The following is a 25,690-nucleotide window of genomic DNA, read 5'->3' as shown; positions in this document are numbered from 1 at the left end:
GGATATAAGATGCTTTTAGACACAAAATGTAAGACCTGCTGCTAAACCAAAGGGGATTTTAGCATTCAGTTCTTCCGAAATTGTAAAATATGCAGACAAGCTTACTCACATAATCAAAATCCCATAGTTTTGACCACTAAAAATTTGAGAGCACCAAAGAGCGAGAGGTTAGGTGCCAACTGTTAGGGAGAAGTAAGGCGAGACTAGCTGTCAAGCTATTAGGACAATTAACAAAGTGGTCAGGAGGGGCTGAGCGGCGGAGGGGAACGGCCTGAAATGGGAGCGAGATGAGGGTGTGAAGTGACAGTCAGCACATCTGGTCTCATCAATAATGCAATGGGCCTTTAAACGGCAGTTTGTCGCATATTGAGCGCTTCTGACTGAAATCAAGACCGACACCTAAGATGCTGTCAGGGGAGAGTGAAAGGGTGACAGCGGGAGGAGGAGGAGGCGGCTGGCAATGTTACCCCCCCCCCAAAAAAAAAGAGTAAAAGGAACTTTTTTCTATGGTTTTCTATGGCTTTCTCTGATGTTGATGTGTGTGCAATCAATAAGCGATCAAAGGAAAACATTATAAAGGGGTAGAAGAATGTAAATACATGACCGGTATAATACAATCTCCAACTATTCAGAAAGACTAAAAAAAACCAATAACTAAAGTCGAATTATCAACATTAGCGCTGGAGATTTGAAGGTTGAGTGAGACAAATAATACAAAATATTTTTCCTAGCACTATTCAATCAAACTAGCCTTGAATCGTGTTTTAAAAGCAGGGAGAAATGTGGATGCTTAAAGCAAAAAAAAAAAGCACCTTCACAACAGCTGGATCTATTTATCACTTTTTTTTAATAAAATGAAAAAAATACAGAGGATTTCTGTTGAAAACTCAAACCAGGTATTGTTGTTACTAAACAGCTTTCCAAAAAGTAGAAACATCACATCCACACTATGTATTTTACCCAACAGTGACTGCAGTGATCCAAAACAAAATAAGAACAAAACAGAGACATTAATGGTAATCCACTGCCACCGTCATCCAATTATTACACGAAAGAAAAACAAGAAGAAGAAAAAAAAGGCTCTGTGACGGCTTCAGCGTGATGGCTACAAAGTTCATTTTCCTGTGATTAAAGGATTTCTGAGCACGATGATGACAGAGTCCCCTCTGAGGAACATTTTAGAAATGTAGCGGTCCTTATTCACCGGCTTGGACTTCTTCTTTCCCTTCCCGCTCTTGGGAACTTCCGTCCACATCTCCTTGACATTCTCCAAAACCATGTTGCAATGCCTGAAATGACGGTAAGGATTTAAAACACTAAAATACAATATTACTTATTGTACTTATTGAAAAACAAATGGGGCTCATGCAAAAAACAGATGAAGTCTTAAATAGCACTACAGGTAGTCTGCACGGGGGAAAACACCAGTTTGACTAAAGAATCGTGAAACCATAATCCTCTGAAACCTGGGGTGACACCACTTCTCTTGTGCTGCTTTCAGATGCTTTTCACAAGTATTAGATTTTAAACCTTTGAACGCGAGCAAATCTGTGCTCTTTCTTTTAAAAAAAAAGCTTTGGAAAAAAGGCAGTGAGCAAATTGGTAATAATGTTCAAATTTTAACAAATCTGCAGATTTATTAAATAATTTAAAACATTAGGAAGAAATTCAGTATTCATAATTATTACAGTAACATTAATCAAATTATTACAATTTTTCTGATCATTTTTAAATATTTTTTTCCAAGTAATTTCCTTTTTTTGTTTTTACTTTATTTTTTACACTAATTTTTAGGTACTTTTCTTGTACTTTTTTACGAATTTCTACTATAATACTGTCATGTTAAATATCTCTGTGAATATCACAGTCCCATTGACCACCACACGTATTTGTCGTAGACCACACAACTTTAAAAAGACATTTTTAAGTGTCTTACTTCATGTCAGACTGTTCTTTCTTGTTGTCTGTCACGGTGCAGCTCTGCTCAGGTGACATGTCTAAGGCAGCTGTACTAGATTAGGTACAGGCAATTTGGCCCTAAAATAATATAATGATTTTTTTAATCATTAAAACTTATACTGGTCCTATCATGAACAATATGAAGCGGCCAACCTTTACTTTCTACCACTACTGACACTGCTACATGTTCCATGCTGGTTTCAGCAGGACCTGAAATCTGACTTCTTTCTTTAGTCTTTGGTAACATTTTTGTCAATTACACCTGACAACACAGGGAGCCAAACATGTTGTCTAACATGGCAATTTTAGGGGGCATCGATCATGTGAATGAAAAAAATCTAAGGTTCTAGTCCTCATGAAAACGTGGCGTTTATAGAGCTGAAATGGGCACTATATGACAAGGGTGTCCAGTTAAGAGATTGGTGAATCCGACTTGAAAAACTCCTGTGAGCAAGCCTTACGGAAATCTGAGGTTGCAGATAAGAATGCAAAATATAATTGGTTGAGGTGTAATGACATATACTGTACATTAAATAAAAGTTTAAAAAAGAAATGAAAAGAGATGGTATCAGTGTGACGCAATTGATAAGGACTGTACTGGTCCAACGTTAAGGACATAAAGGTTCTTATTTTTCTACTTTCACAGTAGGACTTTTTATTTGTGACAACAATTATCCAGTTGTGATATGCTAAATTCAATACTTAATTTTTGATGTTTTTTCTTATGTGACTGAAAGCATCAACTTTATCAAAATGACCACAAAGGTTTCGGATTATTGATATCAGAAAAAATACCATCCTAAATTAATTGAGACAACAAAAATCTGAATTATTACAAATATATTTTTAAGATTGAGTATAACTAGCATATCCTGCTCTCAAACCTGTTCAGTAATAAGTTAGTGACTGGTCTCAGTACCTGTCAAAAGCCTTGACTCGCCCGAGCAGCTTCTTGTTGTTGCGACAGTTAATGAGAACCTGAGTGTTGTTCTTGACGGACTGGGTGAGCACCGACAGAGGGCCAGTGTTGAACTCCTCTTCCTCTCGTTTCTGGAGCTCCTCTGGGGTCATTTCTGACTTGGGCTTTGTTAAAAGACTCCTGAAGAACAACACAAAATACAAATGCCAATTAAAATGACAAAAATAAGTATCACTAGCATGGCATGTTGGCATGAGTTTTATAGTAGTATTGTTAATGTTTCTGATACTAAACAAAATAGACTTTCTATTGTAATAATGGTGAGGTTAATATACTGTTAGATAGCTTGATGTACTTTACTGGTCCCAAACTGGGAATTTATTTAATTACAGCAGAAGTTTAAAATTAAAAGCAGTAAATAGACAGTAATCAGATTTCACAATTAAGAGAAAAATATATATCAATCAAAAAACAAACAACCAAAACAACTTAACTGTTAACTTAACTACTGTGTATGTTTAAAAAAACTTTGCAGAATACTCATGGAATGCAAAATTTAAGAATATAATTAAATACAATACAAAAATAAAAAAAACCCCTTGTATAACAAACTACTTACAGTTTATTGAAAAACAAAGGTGCAACTAAGTGAGGTGGAGTCGAAGAATCAAATATGCAAATTCATCATGTGTACAAACAAGATCTTTAAAAAAATTGTTTCTTTTTTGGTTATATTGAATTTTGTTATTTTTTGCTGTTCCATTTTGTTAGAATTAATCATGTTAAAATTCCTATCTTGTTTATTTTCCCCTATTTTGCAGTTGTGTGACTGCTTTGTGAAAGAAATAAAGTTACATTTTACAATTACATACCACAAAATATAATACACAGGATGCCAGATATCGAACACATTTTTTTGGTCGGACCAAAGACACAGGCATGCTGTACACAAGACCAAAGCATTAAATGCTTTAATAACATTAAACTGGTTCACTACTCACTACACTTGAAATCACAGTAACATATGAACGTAATTACAGCATGCACCAGAAACCATTCACACACCAAGGAAGAATTTTCAGTAACACAAAGTTAAAAGTGAACGGTGATCATTTTCAGTAGGCAGGTGATGTTTTGGTGTTGATTCTTGATGTTAACAGACTGATCGTTTCCTCTAACACAGACATAGATTTAACATGAAAAACAAAACGATAAACTACACTAGGGCTCGACAGATTATCGACTATTGGGGCCGATATTTGGCATTTTGCTGACCATCTGTAACAGCATTATATTTTAATGATTGCTGGTAAAATTGATTAATTAAAAAGTGCAAAGAAAGTGTCAGCATGGGGGAAACTTACTTTGTAAAACCTCAGGGAGCTATTCTTACTCAAATTTACATTTTCACCTGACTTTATGTTTAAAAAAACCAAAAAAAAAACAAAGTTGCTGGGAACTTGCTGTATATGATGTTGAACGTTTCGGTTTTAATAAAACATTTACTGAACGCATTTACACAAATTCTGTATTGAGTACGTTATATTCCAGATTCTAAATATTGACATAAATATTTTTAGTTTTCATAGAATAGAATAGAATAGAATAGAATATTCCTTTATTGATCCCCCATTGGGGGAAATTCCAAATCTTACAGCAGCATGAAAAAAGAAAAGTGAAATGTAACAAAGAAAATAACAATAACAAATAACAATAAATAAGTAATAAAATAAGTATGTACATAGAGGAAATAAGGTATGTACACATAATAATAAGTAAGTGATAGAATAGTATGTACACAAAAGATGGAAATGCATATTGGTATCAAATATCGGTTATAGGTCTTGTTAACTTCTAATAACTGGTATCCGTATTGGCCCCGAAAAAAAACAATATCAACCAATGTCGACCCCTAATCTACACCTTTAAAACAAACTGTTACAACTTAACTTCTCGCATGCAAGACAGCGCGATCACAGCTGTAGTGCTTGATGTTAGCATTTAGCTATATAGCCTTTATCAATGAATTTACCTTGTAACTTAGTTTCTATAGTTAGCGCAAAAGCAGTGAAGAAAGACAACTTACTATCGTTTCTGTTATAACAGCAAAGTCCTTTAAAACAGCTGGGGCTGGAAATATACAGCAGCGAAACATACAAAGCATGATACAAAAGGTTTATCGACTTCAGCTAACCGACCCTGGCTGCTACTGCTAACTCTGAAATGCTAACCAAGTTAGCATCGTCACTGTTCGCTTCTGGCTGCTGCAATTCAAAATTCAGGCGCAGAGACCGAAAGAGACCACTATCCCCAAGACCCATCGACCACCATATATACTTACATGGTTGCTGTCTTATAAAAACAGTATTCTCAGACCGTGTCCCGCTCGTCTCCACCGGGTGCCGTCGTATGCGCAACGCTTCAGCAGCAAACGCGTGGATCGAGCTACTTCCGGGTCACGTAATACGCGCTTCAAGCTTTTGTAATAACTACCGGGTTTCCTAAATAAAGAGGTTTTTTTGTACGCTTTTGAGGAAGCGTCTATATGGGACAGGCTTATAACTTATTTCACACAAAAGTGTTGCTCAGCAAAGGTTTAAATCATGGATCTAGGTGGAAATACAATCAAATTATTTATTTAACCCTTGAGACCTGGGCAAATTGGCTTTATTTTATTCAAAAACATGGTAAGAAGGTAATGAACAATAAAATAAGAAATGACCCAGAGGTGAGCAAGAAGTCTGTGAAAAGTACAAGAAAATTACCTGAAAATTTGCCAAAGAATCTAAACCAACCAACAAACAAACAAATCAAAAACGAGAGAGTACAACAAAAAAATACAAAGCAATAAATGACCTGAAAAAAACTTTGCATAAAAATTAGAGTTATTCTGTAAAATAATCTGAAATATATAATTATGGTAATTATGAGTATAGTTCACGGAACATTTTTCACTATCTTTTTTTTGAGAAAAAAAGTCTTAATTGACAAATCTATTTTTTTACATTGTAGCATGTCATTGTAACATCTCAACTTGTTCTGCCCAGGGGCCACTATTGCAAACCTCAACAGAGGTCCAGGGGATCCTCCACTGTCACTTCAACACGCTCAGTTGTCATGCCTTTCATGTTCATGCTGGCACCCTTCCCAACTAATTTACAATAAAAACAAACGGATTCAAACTGATTATATATATATATAATCAGTTTGAATCCGTTTGTTTTTATTGTAAATTAGTTGGGAAGCCACTCAGCACCCTATCTACATCAGACCTTAAGCTGAGTTTCTCTAGCCTACACAGTAATACTTACACGTAAACATGGACTAGGTCCATATCCTACACAGCACGATGTTAAGTCTTCTTTTGCATTTGGTACTTTTGATGTAGGCCAAGTCTATTCTGGTGAAAATACAGTGTAGGCTACTTAGTTTTAAATGTCGGGATCTTCTTTAAGACATGGAGTAGTCTTAGTGTCCAATTTGCAGGTAGGTTTCTGCTATTTTCATTTAAAACGATCCGAGTAACAATTTCACCACTACAGGCTGGTGATCGTGAGAGACCAAGAGATCAAAAAGAAAAGGTTGATATCCACATAGAAAAAAGATTTATTGTCACTATCATTATTGTAGTTGTTATGCTATTTAAGGTTGTGATACTCATCCAGTTACCACAAAGGCCCCTCTTGTTAAAGAAATTGTCACAGAAAAAGAGATGGCAGAGGAAGCAGTCAAAGTGATACCGCAGACCTAAACAGATAAGTCTTTGTTTTGCTCTTTAACACAACAAGGACAAGGGGAAAGTATGTGTGTGTGTGTGTGTGTGTGTGTGTGTGTGCGTGTGAAGAGAGACAGGGATGTAAGCTACATTATCTACACAGCAGCAATGAGACATTGAGAGATTGGCTTTCTGGCAAGAGACAGACAGACGCCTGGGGTTGTACAACCCACCCACCTTATTTCAAAGGGTGGCAGGTCTACCTGTGGAAGCCACTTGCTGCAGATAATGGCAGCCTGTGTGCTGTGGAGAGAGGCGAGTGTGTGGGATTGATTTCCAGAGCTATATCTTTATGAAGCACACCTAGCTCAGCCAAAAGACTTAAACTGTGGAGCGGTGTGCCTGTAAAATGAGCTCAGTGTGACATTAGCCTCCATGTGATGAGACTGCAGTAATCTTTTGCAGTTGCCCAGTTAGGACTTCAGAGATTAGCCTACACCCAATAAAACAGATAGGCAAGAAGTAAGTCATTTCATTATTCTGAAACATCTGAATAATGTTCAAGATAACATTGTTAAATAGACTTTATTCATATAATGATGGCCCAAAGTGTTTCTTTCTTTAGGGAGTGTGTGGAAATTATTGGGTTGGGAGGAACACCATGGCTCAATGATGCTAAACTTAGTAAATATGAAAGACACTCTGGCACATTTCAGTGTTCAGGTTTGGCTGATGGAGGTCCAGTTACCGAAACATTGCAACAAATTTATTTCTTTTGCAAATTATTTCTTGTGCAGTGCATGGTAGTTTTTTCTGCAAATTGTTCATGGTACCAAATAGTGAAGGTGGATTCTGCTGTCAGACATTATGAAAACACTATGAACAACACTACGTAAACATATTTGTTCTCCTATGGTGCAATCCAATAGGGAAAAAAAATCTTGACTTAAGAGACTGAACTAGTGTCCCCTGTGCACAATGGTCAAATACACCTTCATGTCACATGACACAAAGGACAGGAATATTTTATAGTGTACGTGATTTTTTTTTCTAATTAATAGGCTATTATTAATCTTTCAAAGGAAAAATAAATAATAAATATAAATATGTTATTATAAAAAAATAAAAAACTTCCCCTCCTCTCTGAAAAAATATACACTCCCCGACCTTTCACTTAAAAAAAAGAAAAATACACATCTTTCCCCATTCATTGACTCCATCTTCTCATTCCTTTAAATTTTCATACAGTCCCTTACATAATTTAACTTTCTTACTTTCGACACTTTAGCCAAACCAGAAACCACGCTGAGAAAACCATCTTATCAGCACATGATTAGCACCAAGTTGTCCCAAACCAAAGACAAAGTAAAGGCACGTGTTAATTTATCTGCATCTCAGTGATTCATAGCTCAGTGCTTATCAGTAGAGCTGTCAAAAGAAGGGGGTTATTTATTGCTAATAGCAAACTATCGTCTTACTCCTGCCTCAGGGTATAACACTTTGCACCATAAACCTGTTGATTCACAGCTCTGTCTTCTGCGACCAAAATTACTCATGCCAGTAATGAAAATATTATTATCTTTGCATCTACAGCATGAGTTTGCCAACAGTGAAGTTACCTGATCCAGTCTGCTTTAACCACAGGCGACTGTAAAGGGGCTGCGCTTGGAGAGGTGACGGGGCATGGGTTTTTTGATATAAAGATTCTTTTGTCTCACGCGGTTCTCATCTGTATCCGCATACCTTCAACTATTTTCTTGTTAATTTATATTTCATGGAGAGGTGAGGGAAAGTTTAATATGCAGGCGTCTGCGCCAGGTGAAACACGAGACCGATCAATAAGATGATCGGGACTGGAAATGAAGTTACATCACTGAGCACTGTTTCAACATGATGTCTCTTCAAAAGCCTCAGGTGCACATTTGAACTGTTGATCTTAAGAAAAAAAGTCACATGATATCTATAAAGAGACCGCCTCTTCGCGATTTCACAAATTGTATTTTAAATAATTAAATCAGTCAATCTGGCGTCCCTTTTGTGTGGGCTCAAATCTCCAGAGTGAAACATTTAATAACAGCACAAATAAGAACACTCTGCATTTAATGAGTTGAAAGGAAAACACAATTAAAATGCATTATTTAACAATTAATTACAGACCATTATACAGATATTTTTGTTGCCACATTAACGAAATCGAAGTCAGGAAATGCAGAGAATTCAACATTGTATTTTTATGGCCTATTTTAAAACGATTTCACCCTCTTGGACTAAAAAGGATTTTATTATTATTATTATTTTATTTACTTGTGCCGTTGACGCACATGAGCGTTTAGATCCAACAACAGCATTTAATGGCTTTCAAATGTCTCGGTCAACATGCTGCAAATGAATAACTCCAGATAGAGTAATAGTTTTGTTTTTATTTCATTTTTTAAATGACTTTTTTTTTTTTTTTTTTGTATTTTGAGGATAATTTCAGATGATAGCATTAGGCCTCAAACTGTGACATGCGCGCAAACTTCAATACTGGCAAGTGCATACACATATGTGGAAAATAATTCAGGAGAAAAACGAACTAAAAAGAAAGTATTGTTTGTCAACAGTTTCAGTTAACAGATGCAGAGCCCGTGTCAATGAAACACATTTAAAAACCTGATCATTTGACTCATTCCCTCTTTGATCTGATGTGCTTTGTAATAACCACTTCATATTTATGCACATTTTTTGAAAATTGTAAGTCAGAAGAAACGTTTGTTTAAATTTCGTTTTGTCTCGATTTGTTTTTTGCTCAGCTAATTGATCTCAATTTGACACAAGTTGCAAAACACGCGTTTTGATAAAATGATACGAGTCTACACATTTCCCTTTTCAATTTAAAAATTGTTCACTGTAACATAAAGAAATTATTTTTGAAATATTGCAGGATATTTTTCACAAACCAGATTTTCATAAACTCAATAAATTCCAATTTACATGCACTCTTTTTAGTAGGATGCTCTGGTCTTTTATTAAGGCCAACCAACTTTCTTAATCTAAATTTTACAGTAGTGTTTTAAATTTTACATCTTGAGTAGTACTTTATTTTTCTATATTCCAAGACGGAGGAGGGCTTGAACTGACTTGAGGGCAGTAATTTGAAAAGTCATTACAGAAACCTGCGAGGTCTGAGTGGCCGTTCTTGGAGAAAAATTGTCCCGGAGAGGTCTTGGACGTGGCGCAGTCCTCTTGGCACGGACTAAACGTTGTAGCGCATGGTATTTGGTGAGAGTAAAAGTAGCTGGCTTGTCCGGAGATCATGTTAAAAGAGTACGGATCCGATAGCGGCAGGGTGCACGCGGGGATTGATGTGGAGAAAGCGGTGCATGCTGTGCCAATCTGATGGCGTCGGGATTGCGCGCAGCTGAGTCCAATGTAAGACATCTCCTGGTGCGTCTGTACGAACCGGTCCGCGTCTGCAGCACTTGTTGCACTCAACCGGGATCTCTGTGAAACCATGGATGTAGCGTGATTTGGGAAGCGGGGGTGAGCGCTCAGATAAGTCCCTGTGCCGAGGTGGGTGCGCACTGGTGTTTGGAGAGGCAGAAACGGCGGCACCGGCCAGTAAAATGAACCCGCAGCAGCCAAGGTCACGCTGGTTGCAGTGCTGGAGGACATCAGACGACCTTCCCCTCTTTTCAGTGCAAGCTTGGTCCTGGAGCCAGCAGCGGCCCTGCGGCGGAGTTTCCCTGATGTGCCGCCTATAAAGACGTCCTCGCTGCAGGGGTCCAGCATCCAGTAGTTGCCTTTGCCCGGGTCATCATAGTGGCGCGGCACTTTAACGAAACACTTATTTAGACTCAAGTTGTGCCTGATTGAGTTTTGCCACCCCTGTCTGTTCTGTCGGTAGTATGGAAAGTTTTCCATGATGAACTCATAGATGCCGTTAAGTGTGAGCCGTCGCTCCGGACTCTGGCGGATCGCCATCATGATAAGCGCGTTATAACTGAAAGGAGGTTTCTCAGGTTTAACGCTTTCTTCTGATGCCACGCTTTTCTTCGACTCTCCCTTGTTTCCCTCTCGTTTCCCATTTGCAGTCACCGGTTTGATTTCTAACTTCAGTTTTTCGCAGTTCTTGTCATTGCCAAAGTCTTTCTCCTGACTCCCTTGACGCGCAGAGCGCAGTTTCTGGGACGCAGAAGAAGCCTCCTGTTCACCCATCACTCCCTCTCGTCTTAACAACAGGCTGCTGATGCTGAACGAGGACTTGTGGAAAAGTCGGTCCGACGTTTTCAAGTCCTCCATCCTGGAAGTTAAAGTCGCAACTACAATCCTCAAAGGCGTCCGGTGATCGGAGCAGAGCGCGTCACTGAACCCAAAGAGTGGAGATGTGCTGATTCAAAGTGACGAACAGTCAAAGATACACTGGCCAGACAGCTGACAGCAAATGCGCATGATCACCGCAGCTCAGGAAAAAAAGTAGTGCAATTACTTTGAAACTGGATCTAAAAGTGAAACATTTGGGGGCGTAATTTATGCACTCTCCAATACCTCGAGGAGATTAGGTCTCAAAGTAGAAAAAAACAACTAACTCCAATAAAAGTATTTTATCTCATTTTTTCACTACAAATCAAAGCAGTAAGAGGAACATGTGTCTTAATGTTTTATTGCGATTGGCACTGTTATACCTTTAATTGAAAAAATAATAATCAAGATATATTTAGGTATAACAGAGCTCAAATCATGCCAAGAGATGTTTGAACCTGGGATGAAATGCTGTCAATCTGTGTGACTGATCGGTGAACTCTCGGGTTCAATTAAAACACTTCCGTGACTCATGAAACTCAACCCTCTCTCACGCGCCTTGCCCTGTGGGCTGGCCTCAGCGCGCTGTATCTATCTGTCTCTGCGCACCTTTGTGACCCCGTGATTTGGCAAAATGCCTGTGAAAAGTATAAGAAGAGTGTAGCCCACACGATCTCGTCCGTAATAGGCCAAAATAAATCTAGGGTGAAAACGCACTAGACAGATGCCTCTAAGATCTTTAGAAGTAGGGCACAATTATTATTTCTTAAGATTTTAACCCTTTGAAACCTGGATCGACGTCACTTTTCTTGCGCTGCTTTCAGATGCCTTCAACAAGAATTTAAACCTTTGAACACTGAGTAAATTGGTTTGTGTTATACCATAAAAGATGGGGAAAGGCAGTGAGCAATTTAGCGAGAAATGTCCCGAAAATTGCAAGAAATTATAAGATTTAGAAAACGATAAAAAAAAAAAAAAAAAAAAGCCAGGGTAACATTTTCCAGATGACTTCATTCATTCATTTGTGTGTGTGTTTTCTTTTCTTTCTTTCTTTCTTTTTTTTTGCTCATTTTTGGGTAATTTCATTGCTTTCTTCCAATGTATTTGAAAGAAATCAGGCTATTTTGCCCAGGTTTAAAAGGGTTAAAGAAGTCTCAATATCCTCAAAAAGATGAAGGAATATGAATCTATTAGACCTTATTTTGAAATCAGTTGATTACATTCTCCAAGTCAAACGCGTTACTGACTAGACACAAATTAGACATGGGTCCAATGCCAAACTGTACATGAAGCTCTGCAGATTTTTTTAGTGTCATGTCGCTTTGTTGTGATCTGATCAAAATTTAGTTTGTTTGAAAACGTTATTTAACATCAAGTGCTTCAGGCGTGCTCACAACCCTATATATGTTCGAGTGTAATCAAAATGGTTAAAAGCTAAAGTGGATTCATGACTTCTGAGTGTGTGCAGGGGCGTAGCATAGAATTCTGTGCCCTACATGCATAAGCAGTCTCTGTGAGGCCCCCTGACCTTTTCCTCTTGATCCATGTCTCTCTCACGAGCCATCTTAATTATTTTTTTACAATGTCAGTTGCCTTTCCTTCCCTTTTCTTTCCTCCCTTTTTTGGAACCCTGTTTTCCCTTTCTTGGTGAAAAACATGACAGTCTAAACTGGTGCTACAGCTGCATTTAGAGGGGCAGACTAAACCATTTTTCGCTTTCGAGGGTGAGAGGGGCCTCAGAGAGCTTCCACTATTTTTTAATACAAAGTTTAATCTTTCAACTGGATTATTAAGATTTAAGATTGAGATTATTAAGATTTTAATTCAGTTATGGCACTAATAACTTGGGACCCTAATTAGTCCCCCCACCAACTACAACACCCCTAAGTGTGTCTGTGAGGTTGATTATGCTAAAACACACACACACACACACACACACACACACACACACACACAAAGACAGTGATGATTCATCCCATTAGATATGCATAAGGCATGTTACAACAGCATGCTGGACAGTTTTTTTACCGTCTTCCTGAAGACGCAATAAATAAAATAATATATAAAAGCAGTTCATGGCACATTCAGTGGTACTACAGTACAAACTTTACCCCCAAGTAGTGAGTATTAAGACTACAACACCCCTGCCTGGCTGTAAGGTTTTTCTCATAAGCCCGACCCAGTCAGGACAGAGTGAAACAAGGCCTGGGGTGGGGCTGAGGCAGGGTTTTGTGTTATATAATATTCTGTGTGAAAGCATTGGTTTAAGCTAACCACACTCAGTACTTATATTTGTATAATTTAGTGAATAGCTTGTAAAACCATGTGGATCTGTTTTGCATTTCCACATATAACCTTAGTTAGGCAGTCCTCCTACAAAGACAGAAAAAAAGCAAAAACATATGCCAAAAACCCTTAGAGGTAATTTTTTTTCAGCAGCTTGCTATATTCAAAAGTGTCTGTCAAGTCTAGTGTGTATATATCAGAACACATGGAAGCAGCAAACAGTGCAGTTATATTCTTTCTAAAACCAAAAGACAAAAAGGAAATGGAAGTCAGTACAGTGATATATTTTCTGATGTTCAAACTGATGAGAGAAAAGTTCAAAAACACCTTTTCATTAATTTAACCTGAAATAATGTGCTATCGTTAAAGGGCAGTACAAGCTCTAAAAGTTTGAAACGTTTTAAACAAATGTAAAAACAAGGCATAAACTGAGTCTAGGGGCATGATAAACATTTTTTTTTAAACTTCCTTTGATTGAAAAAACAAATAAAAACAAAACAATTTAGATTCTATTTCTGAATGCCCACTGACAAAGTAGTCCATATAATCAAATATAAAAATTACAGCAGCAATGTCAGCATATTGACACGTGCCTGCGGATTGCTACATACGGCCGCTATTATCAAGATCATAACTAATTAAATACAATGTTAATCACTTCAACTGTAATGCTGGGTCTTTAAAGTTCATATTCCAGACATCAGACCGGAACTCCACATATATCTGTCACCATTATACCTTCTCTTAGTCAATTTGATAGGGACCTCCCTCCATAATCCCTTTGCTGCACAAGTGAGCACTTGTTGGGAATGTTTCAGGCACAGCAGAAAGCACCCATTGTTGTCTCAACACTTGTAATCCTCTTGGATCTTTGTCTCTGTTCAATATTTGATTTAATGTCTTGAATTGTGAGCAGTGATTTTTGCAGTGACACCCTAAAGACATATGCATGAAATCATCTTCCTTGCAAAGACAATTTGTAGGTCTTTATGCAGTATATTTTTAGCTAGTTTTTGCATGAACTCTAAATGGATGACTGTTTGACCCAAAAAGAGTGACAATGTTACACTGTGGCTAACCCTGTCCTCTGTGGGGGGAGGATGATATCTCACATAAGAGAAAAATTTTAAAAAGAATCAAAATCATTATATTGCGGATAACTGGTATTTATTACCAAAAGACCTGAAGCATAACATCAGAACAGGTTAAATGAATTTAAACATTTAGCTTACACCACAGCTCACCCATAACAACATTAATAATAATAGCTAACTAAAAGCAGCATGACAAATCAAAAGAATGTAAATCATAAAGTAAGAGCTGACTTTTATTTAGCGTATTAACATTAAGATATTTTGCAGTAGAGCACACTGGTCTCATCTAATGCTATGGCTCCCTCTGCTGTAAGAGAAAGGCAGGCTGTGAAATCTGCAGGACACAAATCATCCCTTTGCTCAGACAGAAGCTGTGCTAACATTTTTCTTAAAAAATGAAAACAAATTAACTACAAGAGAGTAAGTGTTTAATCTATAATGTTCAACCCATCACCCTGTTTACTGCATATTTGACATTAACAAAGAGCTGGTGAAGGTTTGTGTGTGAAACTGCTGTTGAAACTGCGGAAAGAATTTTCAACCAAAACAATCATAATCTGCATGCGTTTCATGTACTCTTCAGCTGAGATAGTGCAGCGTACAGTTTTTTTCCTGGACATGATGTGTCACCCAGATCTTTGTGGCCATACAGAGCAAACGTTGGCTCTAAAAAACCCTGAGAAACTCCATTTTGCAGCAGCTGTTTGACTGACAACATTGCCTCAGTGCTTGGTGTTTCATCTGAAATCAAAATTAGTCACATTAATATTATATTTAGTAAGTTTATCAAGTAAATAAAAATGTATCTAGAATGGAACATTGCGAACTTAATGAAATCATCTGAAAAGCTTGAGGAAAAGGCAGCTTTTTACCCCTCTCATAATTTATGCTCTATCTTAAATATTTACTCTTATTGTTGCATTATGCTGTTAATAAGTGCACTTACTTTCAAAAGTTCCCATGAAGGCAATCCCAAGTGAGTCATGATTGTAGCCTCTGGCATGTGCCCCGACCACACCCCAGCCACGGCCCTCGTACACTGTACCGTCTCCTCCAACAAGGAAACTGAAATATACGGAAGGAATGGTTGACGAGAAATGAACAGATGTAATACCTAATTAATTTTCCTCCAATAAAGCCACATTGTAAATACATAAACATCACTCAAGTATAGCATTTCCCTGGACTGTTTGAGCAGTGAAGACAACAAAAGCTACTCACTTATATCCAATGTCATCAAACTCTCTTTCAGTTATATGCACCCTCTGAATGCTGACAAGACGGTCCATACACGCTTTCTGGTCTTTGCAGCTTGGGTTGGCAGTGTGGTGTATGACAACTTTCTTTGCAGAGTCTTTCAAAGACTCTCTGTTTAGGCACAGCTGCTCCCCACTGCTGCCTTGAAACAATGTTCACTGAAAAGAGGTTTAAAGACAATTAAAAGCATATTCAAAATAAAACAGTGCCATAACTGACAATGTCTTAAGCTGTGGTAATTGTGACAAGACTTCTAAGTGCATCATCTGTAGTGTGAGGCTGTTAATTTTCGTACCTTTTTGAGCCATACCTCCGCATACAGGTGCCTCTGGTTGTAGATGGCTGCAGCACTGTGCAGCTGCTTTTTTAGCAAGGAACCGGTTTCAGGAGGTGTGTTCAGGGGAAGTACACCTTTTTTGTTCTTTTGCGTTCCACGTAGATGCGCACATTAGAACAAAAGTTCTATTCCAACAGGTCACACTGGCTAAATAATTGTCTACAGCTCCACAACAGCAATGTAATTGAAAAGGAGGAAATTGAATCGGCACTGATTATTCCATACAGCGACATAAAGAGAAACAGTGGTATTATTTTAACCACACGTTTAGCATGACCTCTCAAAATGATGTTTAGTCATGGGGGTTTTATGAGAAAATAATATTGGTTTTGCAATCTCAAGTAGTATGTATGCATTTACAGTAACAGAAATACGAGAAGTCATTGTGAATAAGCACTCTGAAAATACTCACACGTTAAACAATTGATTCTTTTAATCTAACAAAACACACTTGAAAGTGACAACAGCTATAAAAAAGACTATTAATACATTATATTCACAGAATGGTGTCTGACAAACTGCAAGATGATTTCAGTCTACAAACATCAGCAGTGCTGTTGCAAACTGCACAGAACTCTATTTGATCCACAGCTTATTGTGAACGGCAATATTGTAAATGAAAAGGTTAGAGCTTTTCATTATCGCAGCTTTACTCTGTCCATCTGTGTCCACAGTGAGGGGCCGTGCAGACGTAGTACAGTCTCATAGCATCCTGTCAGGAAAAACAGAACATAAGTGTAAAGATTTCTCGAAAAATCAATGGCTATATTTATCTGCACACTAATACTTCACTATTATTCCAAATATTACAATATTCTGAATTTGATGCGGGTCATGTAAACAGCATATTCTGTTTAGATATTCTAAATTAGGTTTTTTTCTGAATGTAGCATTTTCTGATTAAGACATACGGGATATACCAGTATTATTCAGGTTTTAATAGCAATATTTGGGCTTGTATACAGCCCATTCTTAATACAAGTCTGGGTCGGATTTTTAACCAGTTTGCAACACACGGACTCTTGTCAATTTACAGGCAGCTCTTAGTGTCGTCATGGATACATTGTATACAAACAAATTAGTCAACAATTTGCAAAGCTAGTGTGAAAATGCATGCATAAAAGAAAAGCCAGCTTTTCTTGTGGAAGAAAAAAATGAAACACTATGAAAGACTTGGATATCTGTAGATTTAAACTTAAAAAATAATTTGATTCAAAAAAGCAAAATGGCAAGTGCCTCTAGCCGTTCCAGTGTTCTATATTTTGAAGTGACTGACAACATGTTAGGGCACTTCAATTGGAGTATGCACAGCTGCATGTTACCAGGAATATTCTGTTTGTCGGAATAAGGGCAGAAAACTATTTTGTGCACGTAAACATAGTCAAAAGCATACATTCATACAGAAACAGTCCCTCTCAATAATCACTTATGACCAACTAAAAATGTGTATAGCGCTGGATTTTTCTACAGAGACTCTGCTTTCTGCCTCTGCTCATTTTCTTCTAATTTTCTGTGTTTAGAACATTTATGGGCATGTACCCAACAGCCCTCTGATGAGGTCAGGGCTTTAGGTGCTGGTATGCAAGCACTGAAAAAATATTGTGATGTGAAATGCCAAATGAGAGTAAATCTGGTTTGGTTTATACTTTCACCTTTGCTGGCAACATGCATTTACAAACGGTAACTGACAATCCTGCAACTACAACTTTCCCACAACTTCCTAACAGATTTATCATCCACAGGAAAAGGGGTTCCCTCGTGGACCAAAAAAAAACTTTTTCCAAGGCAAGAGATATTAAGACTACAGATCATGTATAATAGATTTCATTATTACCTCAGCCCTCATACTGTGAGACTGGAAGAACACTGCCTCCTTGTGACCACACCTGAGAAGAGACATGATGTGGGCACAATGTTAGAAACTATTACAAACACAGCAGCTCAGTGTTATGTCTCATTTCCCAAACAGTTAAAGTCCTAAAGGATTGTTCTGTGCCCCAAGGATGCATATGCTGGTGCTCTTGCAGATGAAAAAAAAAAAAGAAAACAAAATGTTGCACCAAACTTACATCACAAGAAATGTTACCTTTAAAAACAGAACAGTTAGGGGTCTCCACGGAGAGTTAGTGGAGCTGATTTATGGTAAACCTTACTTGGGACAAGGGTGGTCCTCTGTCCTTGGTAGAGTTGGATCTTGAGATACATCAGCGATGATTTGTGTCAATTCACTGGAGAAAGACAGAAGCAAAATAACTTAAAATAATGTATATAAAATATACAATGTTATAATTGAATACTATTGGCAATACAACCTGTGCCCTGCTACAAATGTTTAGCCAAATGTGTCTTTACATGCATTTACACAGAAAATGTGTTCTCCCTGCAGTCTGAGTTTGCACAATTAAAATCAAGGGATTTTCTTTTAATACATTTTGGAAGATCCTGATCATTGCCAGGACTGCTGTGCTTAAAAATGTCTGGATGGATAATGCATTTAATTTGATTTGTCGGTGACTATTTTTGGTGTTGGTAAAGTGATGTGGGTTGCACAACAAGCAGTAAATAACTTAACACAAAAAAGAAAAGTTTCAAGCTGTTTGTCAGAGACAGACAGAAATGTGCTTTGTAGCACCTGTCAGCAACCAGCAGTGATGTCACGGAGAACTTTGTGCAGATACATCACTACGACAAGGTGAGAAGGTAAACAACTGTAGGTCAACAAAAATAAGATTTTCAGGAGGTGTTAACTCTTTAAAGCAGAGATGAAACTGCAGTGAGCACCTAATCTGGGAATGTCCCATGATCCATAACTACTGGATAAAGGTTCATGAAAGCATTAGAAACATACAGAATTCTTCCTGAGGCTGTATGTTCTGAGTGACCCCCAAAATGCTGTACTGTGTGTGTTTTTTTAGAACTAGTTATGTATTTTTATTTGTATAATTTTTTATTATTATTATTTTACTTAATGTTTTTTTTGTTATATATACACATACCTATATGAGACATTTGATTGATGACCATGGGTGACATTTTAAGTGGAAAAATGTTCAATAAAATATTAATGAAAAAAAAAAGAAACTGCAGCGAGAACAGAAGTGTGACAAATAATTTCAAGCAAACCATGATCCTGGTCATGTGTCTTTCCTGTAGTTTCTTTTACTTACTCAACCTCGTGGGTGATCTTGTTAACATAGATGCAGCTGTTGTCTGCTTCTTGTTGGTAGTCACAGTTCCTGCACTGTGGGATGAGTACAATAAAAAGCATTCAGCAACTTATTACAGGCACACAATGGACATTAATTGCTTTCCTGTATCACAACAAGCCATCCCTACAGACTTTTTCTTTCTGTAGCTCTATTAAGTTTACAACAATAAAAACCACCTGTTACATGACAAAAGTTTTACTCTGTACATACATCAATTAGCCAAAACATTAAAACCACTGACAGGTGAAGTGAACAACATTGATCATTTTGGTACAATACAATGCTCTGCAGGGAAACCTTGGATCCTGGTATTCATAACCAGCATGTTTGGATTAATGCCTGCTTTTATCCCTCATGCATTGCACTTCACAGACAATAAATCTGATTGACTCAAATACAGGAACAAACTTGGACAGCCAGGGTGTACTGTAACTTTAAATGGGTTTCTTTGTTGTTCGCACCTTTATGGTCTTTGAATGTCATTTGGTCATTTTAGCACTCCCTTCACCCTTACATCGTTTTAGTTGTTAAAAATGACCCGCCACTATGTTTAACAGCATAGAAAACCCCATAAAATTATCTTTTTTTCAAGTTGAAATTCAATGACGTTTCCTTGAATGAGCCCAACAAACGTGTAATATTGCCTTTGTTCATATTTCCATGAAAGCTGTAAACCAACAGGCTAAAAATCTTGTCTTAGAGGTCATTTTTGACCTGGCAGTTCATACCACAAAAAGTCCACGCAACCAAACGTGCATACTGTCCTCATTGAACAGCGCAATATACTATGTTGCTAAAGTCTATTATTGTTTCCCTATAATAAATATAAATGCATAATAAAATGCATTAAAACCTACTTTTCGCACATTTTTTCCTACTTTCTCAAGCTAAACAAGTGATATATCTTGCAAAAAAAGTTTACACCGACGCAGTACCTTTGGCAATACTTATATACACAATAAACGTCCACTTTAGTGAAGAAAACAATTATGACAGGTGTGTCGTGATAAAAACGAGTGGATCCCCCTGGTTAAATTCGTTTTTCTGCACTGTGAAGATGAGAAACTTGATGAATGGCAGGTTGTTTCTTCATGCAAAATAGTGAGGTTTAAAATCCAATTAAATTGCTTTATGTTAAGGGTTCAGGTAAAAATTTTTTTTTTTGACCCTCGGTACAGATAGTGTATACAGTTTTATACAGTTAAGACAACAACATAGGGGTTAAAAAGTTGTCCTCTTCCTCCTTTGTTTTCTTCTATCCAGGTGAAGTAAACCACTGCTTTAGGCTTTACTATATTAGCTTAACTTCGACCCAAATACTCACCGCATAAAGCAGGATACGGTTCTCCTTGTCTTCTTTTGGGTATAACATGTTGTTACTGTAAGACAAAGTCAGAGCGTGTTCTGATAGTTTAAAAGGTTTTATCTTGTTTTATAAAATAAAGACATTCATTAAGACAGCGTTAGGTTAGCATGTGGTTAGCTTTAACACGTAGCTAGTGAGGCTAAGTAATCTAAACCTCTATTCGACCACAAGCTCACCATTCTTGACAAAACCGTATCCCAACAAATCCTGGTTCGTATGTCCCGGTGTCTAAATCCATTGTAAAAACTAAAAGTTGAAGCTAGAAATGACAAATTACAAATCAATAACAAGACTCCTTCACGTCTTCCTCTGCCGCCTGAAAACAGACCGTCTGCGCATGCGTGTCATACTGAAAATATAATGAATTCTGAGACAGCGCCTCCAGCGGCAGGAGGACTGAGATCTTATTTCTGCTCATGTAACAGGGCCGTCACTATAATACATCCCTGGCGGAGACCAATAGAAGGACAGGTGCTCGAATTTGTCTTCTAAGCCTTTTCATGTGCAGCACTTGGTGCATGTGTTTGTCTTTATCGTAAAGCACGCTGGGCTGCATTTCTTGTAAGAAAGGTGCTATACAAATAAAGTTTATGATTATTATTATTATTCCTTTTTTTTATTTTTCCTCTTTGTTTTTGGTGATTGTAAGTGTAAAGCTCTTTGTAACATTAACATTTAATCACTGTTTGCCTGCCACAGATGAAAAGTTATCATATGACAGAAAATGACTGACAGCAACCAGTCATTTTATGGCTAAATTATTATTAATAGTTGTATGTTGACGAAAAGGCACTTTGGGCATCAACGGGCAAAGCGTAACATGCTCGAACAGGCAACACCCCCGCATGTGCCTGCCATACAGTATTATATTATTATTGATATGAAGTAAAAGCAAACCAAAGCTAATTTCAGAAAAAAACACCGAGATTATTAATGCAAAAGCACAAGGTAACATTTGTGTAACACATTTTAATCAATAATGAATACACAATGGTACTGGCTTTATTGACGTTTTGATCCTAAAGTCATCAGCCCAAACGAACTCCAGTAAACACAGTGTCATTATCTTCAGTTGCAAAGATATCACTTCTGCCTGGCCCCCAGATTTTCACAAACACAGTGTCATATTTAGACAGTCTGATCACACAGCTCGTACTGGCCACTTGGCTTAACTTTTCAGGCAGAGTGGTGTGATACAGAGACACTACTTTCTCTCCATTTTTGATTATACCACACTGTCCACGCCCATACACAGACACATGTACAGTGAAGTGATAGAAGCCATCCAAGGGGCAGGTGAAGACACCAGTGTCACGACTGTAGCCTCCTCCCTCATTGACCAGCACGGTGGCAAACTTCAGGGGTCCACAGTGGTCTGGGTAGCTGTCATCGACATTTAGCTTGGCTGTAAAAGCCACAGTGCCTAGAGTGGGCGACATCATGATTATTAGAGCAACCAGGACGTTACAAAGTTGTACAACTTAGCTTGTGTCTGGCACAACAAAACACAAAAAATGTGCATTCAACCTTACACTCAATCAGTCCTGAATGAGCAAACATTCTTTACAACCAAGACAGAATCAGTAAGGGACTGTATGAAAATGATCTCTTGATTCATGTCTCTGTCATGTAACTTAATAAATTCTTTCTTTAAAAAACCCCAATAAAGTCAGTTTTCTTTCTTTGCTTTTTTTGGAGCACCAATATCCCAGTGTTTGTTGGTGCTTCAGTGTAAGCTGTAACTCAAACGGCTCTAGCTGCATTCAGAGACAAATCATGGTGCAGGGGCAGTCTAAACTTTTTTTTAAAATGAAAAGCTCAGTCTTTCAACTGCTTTATTCAGCCAGTTTTAATTCAGTTATGACACTTTTTATTTATAGAACAAAAAATGGAAAAAAAAAAAATCCTTCCAGGCTTTTCATGAGCCCCTTCCCATTGGGCCCCCAGATAATTGGTCCCAACTTTCTCCCCAGTATGACATCTAATAATGAACAAATAATTTAAGGTGGTATACTCCATTTTAGAGCTTAATATGATAATGAAATAATACTTTTACATAAAAGCAAGAAGAAGAAAATATGAGCTGCTGACTAACGATGTTCTGGCTTGAGGAATAACATTCATATGAAGACCATCCCCCTTTACATAACCCCCTATGTCCTAAAATTTGCATTGAAATAGTGGTTTTAATATATCTCAGCACATGTTTCACAACACCCTTCAGGGTGTGTCACTGCTGTTAGCACTGGCGCAGTTGTTACCTGTTGAGGAGCTGCTGTCTCCTCGGCGTGGTTCAGAAGCCATGACAAAAACGTCTGATGATGCTGTAGTGCACTGTTAAAAACAATAATTAAATAAGTGCAATACCTGAAGTTTACAGCCTAATACCATTAATTTAATAGTCTGCCTTGATAAAACAAATCTAGCTCGGTAGAAAAGAGCAGCTTACCTGTTTCTGCCTTGCAGGGGAATGATGCAAATGTTATAAAACCCAGCCAAGACACAGGCTGAAGTTGTTCATCTGGTTTCATGTTGCAACCTGTTACACTGGCTCGAAAGCTTTTTGTTTTTTTGTTTTTTTAATAAAAAGCATTGAAAAAAGAAGGGAGATTTTACTTTACCTATTGTGTAAATGTTTGTTTGTATTTTTATATGAAGGGTAATTCCTGAAATTTGAGGTAACTAGTGGGCATCTACATATAACGATAATAGTTTAAGTACAAGAACTTATCCAACTAATATATTGGGTAAGTATACATACAAGACAAACTGACTGGAAAGTAAAACGGCATAATGGTGACAAATCTATGTAAATATCAGAGATTTGGGTTGTTTCTTTGACTTCCTGTTCCAATAAACCAACAGTCTTGTCACTGTTTCAGATTTTTCAAATTATTGTGGGATAATTGCATAACTGGTGAGTCAGACAATAAAAAAATAGCTGAATTTAGGTCTATGTAATTTTAAAAGATGAATAACTTTTGGTCCTTGCCCAGCTTTCATGTGTGCATTAGGGGGTGATAGTATTGGTACCAGTTCTATGATTTTGGTATTGTAGCTGCTTTGTTATTCACATTTTGATGACAAGTTGTTTTTTAAATACATTTTCACCACACTTAAACAGCAAAATGAGAAAACACTAAGTGACTGATTTAATGTGAAACTAACTAAAACAATGAAGTACAATGGTTTTATAGTGTATTGCATAAACACAATGCTAAAACAGTTAAGTGCACAAGTTTTGAATCAATTCATGACATTTTATTTATTTTTGGACTAGCAGTACTTGGGATTTTAAATAATATACAAGTCATACAATTACCAAGACACTGTAGAAGGAGAACATGAATGTAACATGTGACAGTGACAGCTTTACCTTAAATAAAACCCAGTAAAGATAGTATCATTATCCTCGGTTGCAAAGATGTCTTGTCGACCCTGACCCCATAAATTAATCCACACCTCGTCTCTCTTATTCAGTTTGACCACGCTGCTCATACTGGCCACTTGACTACTGTTAAAACTGAGTGTATCAGGCTCATTGGTGTGATACAGTGACACTACTTTCTCTCCATTTTTGTATATAGCACACTGTCCGCATCCATACACTGTCATGTGCACCATGAAGTGATACAGGCCATCCAAGGGGCAGGTGAAGATGCCTGTATCAGGACTGTAGCCTCCTCCCTTATTGACCAGCACGGTGGCAAACTTCAGGATACCTGAGTGTTTTGGGTAGCTGTCATCAATATTCAGCTTGGCTGTGAAGGCTACAGGTCTGCCTGAAGAGGGCAGAGTCAGTCATGGTGATTAGATTAAGCGGTAGTATACATATGTTATGCTACGATATAGTTTGTGATAAAGCTAAATATTTTAAAAATAAAAGTTTTTGTGTCCTTTCAATTGCATGTGCAAGACACAAAATGTGATTTTATCATGACTGCTGTATGATGTATACATATTTATGCATTTTTAAAAACATTTACCATGTGTAGAGGAGATGTCATATGCCATGACTGAAGATTGAGGATGCTGTGACACAACTGTTAAAAAATAAACAAATGGCAGAAAATGTAGATATAAAAAAACATGTAAATATACTTTGAGTTAAAGTTGCTCTAATATATCCATTGCAGAATCAAAAGTCATGGTCTGAAAAGTATTTCCAGATTCTTTCAATAAGGTTTGATTGCAAATTTGGATACAAATACAACAAATCGTCATAAACAAAAAAGAGATCTGTACCTGTTGCTGCCTTGCAGACGAGTGTTGTGCTTTTTAATCATCACCTGAAAAAAAAAGGTTGACACAAGTGAGGCTGTTTTTCTGGTTTGCAAAGTCTGGTGTGCTAAGGCAACATGCAGACAAGTTATGGAGAGATTCTTTCAACAAGTTATGATAATTGCATTTTTTTAGAGCGTGACGAACATTTTCCATTGTGTTTACATGACAGTTGCTGTAATCATAGAGTAAGAACATAGAATTTGTGTGGCGGGTTTGACAATCAAGACAGAGGAAAGCAACACTGGTGCAGAGATTGCCTCACAATTTAACAGACAGAATAACAGTGCAGCTATGATACAACAACATAAGGATCTCACATGCAGTTTCAAGTGATTTGTGCAGGGATAATGAATGAGAGATACATAAATACTGTCCAGTGAATAATTATTTTGTGTAGTTAATCCAGACTCAGGTAGTTTGGTAAGAGGTTAATACTGAAATACACTTTGCACTGACAGATAGGTGAGAGAGCCTCATTGTTTGTCAAATTTTTCAAATTTTTGTAACTCACTAATAACAGTTGCTTGTCTGCACTATATACAGACTTCCTGTTTGCAAAAGTGGAGTCTAGTGATGCTTTTTTTAGAATATTACGTTTCACATACCTGTATTTGTCACGAGTTTGGTATTTTCTGACGTTTATGATGTTTTGAAAGCGCATCTAGATATGCTGTTATTGCATGATTTAGGCAATAGTAAATATCTAAATTGGATTTTGATCACATTTCTTTAAATTGATATTAATCTTGCGTAACACTGCTACAACAAGTGGCAGGATTAGTGAGAATTCGTGAGTAAACCAAAGCCAGAGGGGAGATTAAGAGTATCAGCCACAGCCTCATAAACTGATAATCAGTTGTAGTGCCTCTGCCTCTGGCTTTTACGTGTTGTCCTGGTTCAACCTTTAGAAAAACAAATGCTTTAAAATGTTGGCAGGTAAGCTACTGTTTAAAAAACAGCTATTGTTGGTTGTCTCTAATAAC

At 37.4% G+C, this 25,690-nt stretch overlaps 5 protein-coding genes across 5 annotated transcripts; all 5 read right to left on the bottom strand.

The window, feature by feature from the left end:
* Positions 1–828: 828 nt before the first annotated feature.
* Positions 829–5,324, bottom strand: snrpd2 (small nuclear ribonucleoprotein D2 polypeptide). Its single transcript, XM_042486840.1, has 3 exons — positions 5,220–5,324; positions 2,879–3,058; positions 829–1,289 (listed from the first exon to the last, which is right to left on the bottom strand). Coding segments are annotated over exons 1-3 (357 nt in total). The 5' UTR covers positions 5,222–5,324; the 3' UTR covers positions 829–1,114.
* A 4,347-nt stretch (positions 5,325–9,671) lies between these two features.
* On the bottom strand, positions 9,672–10,874 carry foxg1c (forkhead box G1c). The gene has a single exon (XM_042486072.1). It carries the CDS (start codon positions 10,872–10,874, stop codon positions 9,672–9,674), a length of 1,203 nt encoding a protein of 400 aa, XP_042342006.1.
* Positions 10,875–14,665: 3,791 nt separating this feature from the next.
* Positions 14,666–16,173, bottom strand: pglyrp5 (peptidoglycan recognition protein 5). The gene is given in 5 exon segments (XM_042486918.1): positions 14,666–14,995; positions 15,201–15,319; positions 15,476–15,625; positions 15,627–15,669; positions 15,807–16,173. Coding segments are annotated over 5 exon segments (498 nt in total). The 5' UTR covers positions 15,820–16,173; the 3' UTR covers positions 14,666–14,822.
* A 90-nt stretch (positions 16,174–16,263) lies between these two features.
* polr2i (RNA polymerase II subunit I) lies at positions 16,264–21,274 on the bottom strand. Its single transcript, XM_042486920.1, has 6 exons — positions 20,600–21,274; positions 20,382–20,436; positions 19,016–19,089; positions 18,002–18,076; positions 17,683–17,734; positions 16,264–16,560 (listed from the first exon to the last, which is right to left on the bottom strand). Exons 1-6 carry the CDS (start codon positions 20,659–20,661, stop codon positions 16,498–16,500), a joined length of 381 nt encoding a protein of 126 aa, XP_042342854.1. The 5' UTR covers positions 20,662–21,274; the 3' UTR covers positions 16,264–16,497.
* Positions 21,275–21,377: 103 nt separating this feature from the next.
* On the bottom strand, positions 21,378–22,905 carry LOC121943393 (complement C1q and tumor necrosis factor-related protein 9B-like). The gene is made up of 3 exons (XM_042486919.1): positions 22,873–22,905; positions 22,685–22,757; positions 21,378–21,846 (listed from the first exon to the last, which is right to left on the bottom strand). Exons 2-3 carry the CDS (start codon positions 22,725–22,727, stop codon positions 21,452–21,454), a joined length of 438 nt encoding a protein of 145 aa, XP_042342853.1. The 5' UTR covers positions 22,728–22,757; positions 22,873–22,905; the 3' UTR covers positions 21,378–21,451.
* Between the last annotated feature and the right edge of the window lie 2,785 nt (positions 22,906–25,690).

Source organism: Plectropomus leopardus, chromosome 5 (genome assembly GCF_008729295.1).
Source record: "Plectropomus leopardus isolate mb chromosome 5, YSFRI_Pleo_2.0, whole genome shotgun sequence".
In the NCBI taxonomy this organism is placed as follows: Eukaryota; Metazoa; Chordata; class Actinopteri; order Perciformes; family Serranidae; genus Plectropomus; species Plectropomus leopardus.
Note: the sequence above shows the minus strand (reverse complement) of the source record. Positions and strands in the feature narration are given on the sequence as shown.

What these genes read in the sequence shown, in the direction of transcription:
- foxg1c (XM_042486072.1), bottom strand. Translation starts at nt 10,874, where the DNA reads ATGGAGGACTTGAAAACGTCGGACCGACTTTTCCACAAGTCCTCGTTC.
- LOC121943393 (XM_042486919.1), bottom strand. Translation starts at nt 22,727, where the DNA reads ATGGCTTCTGAACCACGCCGAGGAGACAGCAGCTCCTCAACAG. An exon ending in AGACAGCAGCTCCTCAACAG is followed by an intron (nt 21,847 to 22,684) that starts GTAACAACTGCG and finishes CGCCCACTCTAG; the next exon opens with GCACTGTGGCTTTTACAGCC.
- snrpd2 (XM_042486840.1), bottom strand. An exon ending in CGAGTCAAGGCTTTTGACAG is followed by an intron (nt 1,290 to 2,878) that starts GTACTGAGACCA and finishes CCGTCATTTCAG; the next exon opens with GCATTGCAACATGGTTTTGG.
- polr2i (XM_042486920.1), bottom strand. Translation starts at nt 20,661, where the DNA reads ATGGATTTAGACACCGGGACATACGAACCAGGATTTGTTGGGATACGG. An exon ending in ACCGTATCCTGCTTTATGCG is followed by an intron (nt 19,090 to 20,381) that starts GTGAGTATTTGG and finishes CTCATCCCACAG; the next exon opens with TGCAGGAACTGTGACTACCA. An exon ending in CTCACAGTATGAGGGCTGAG is followed by an intron (nt 16,561 to 17,682) that starts GTAATAATGAAA and finishes TTTTCCTGACAG; the next exon opens with GATGCTATGAGACTGTACTA.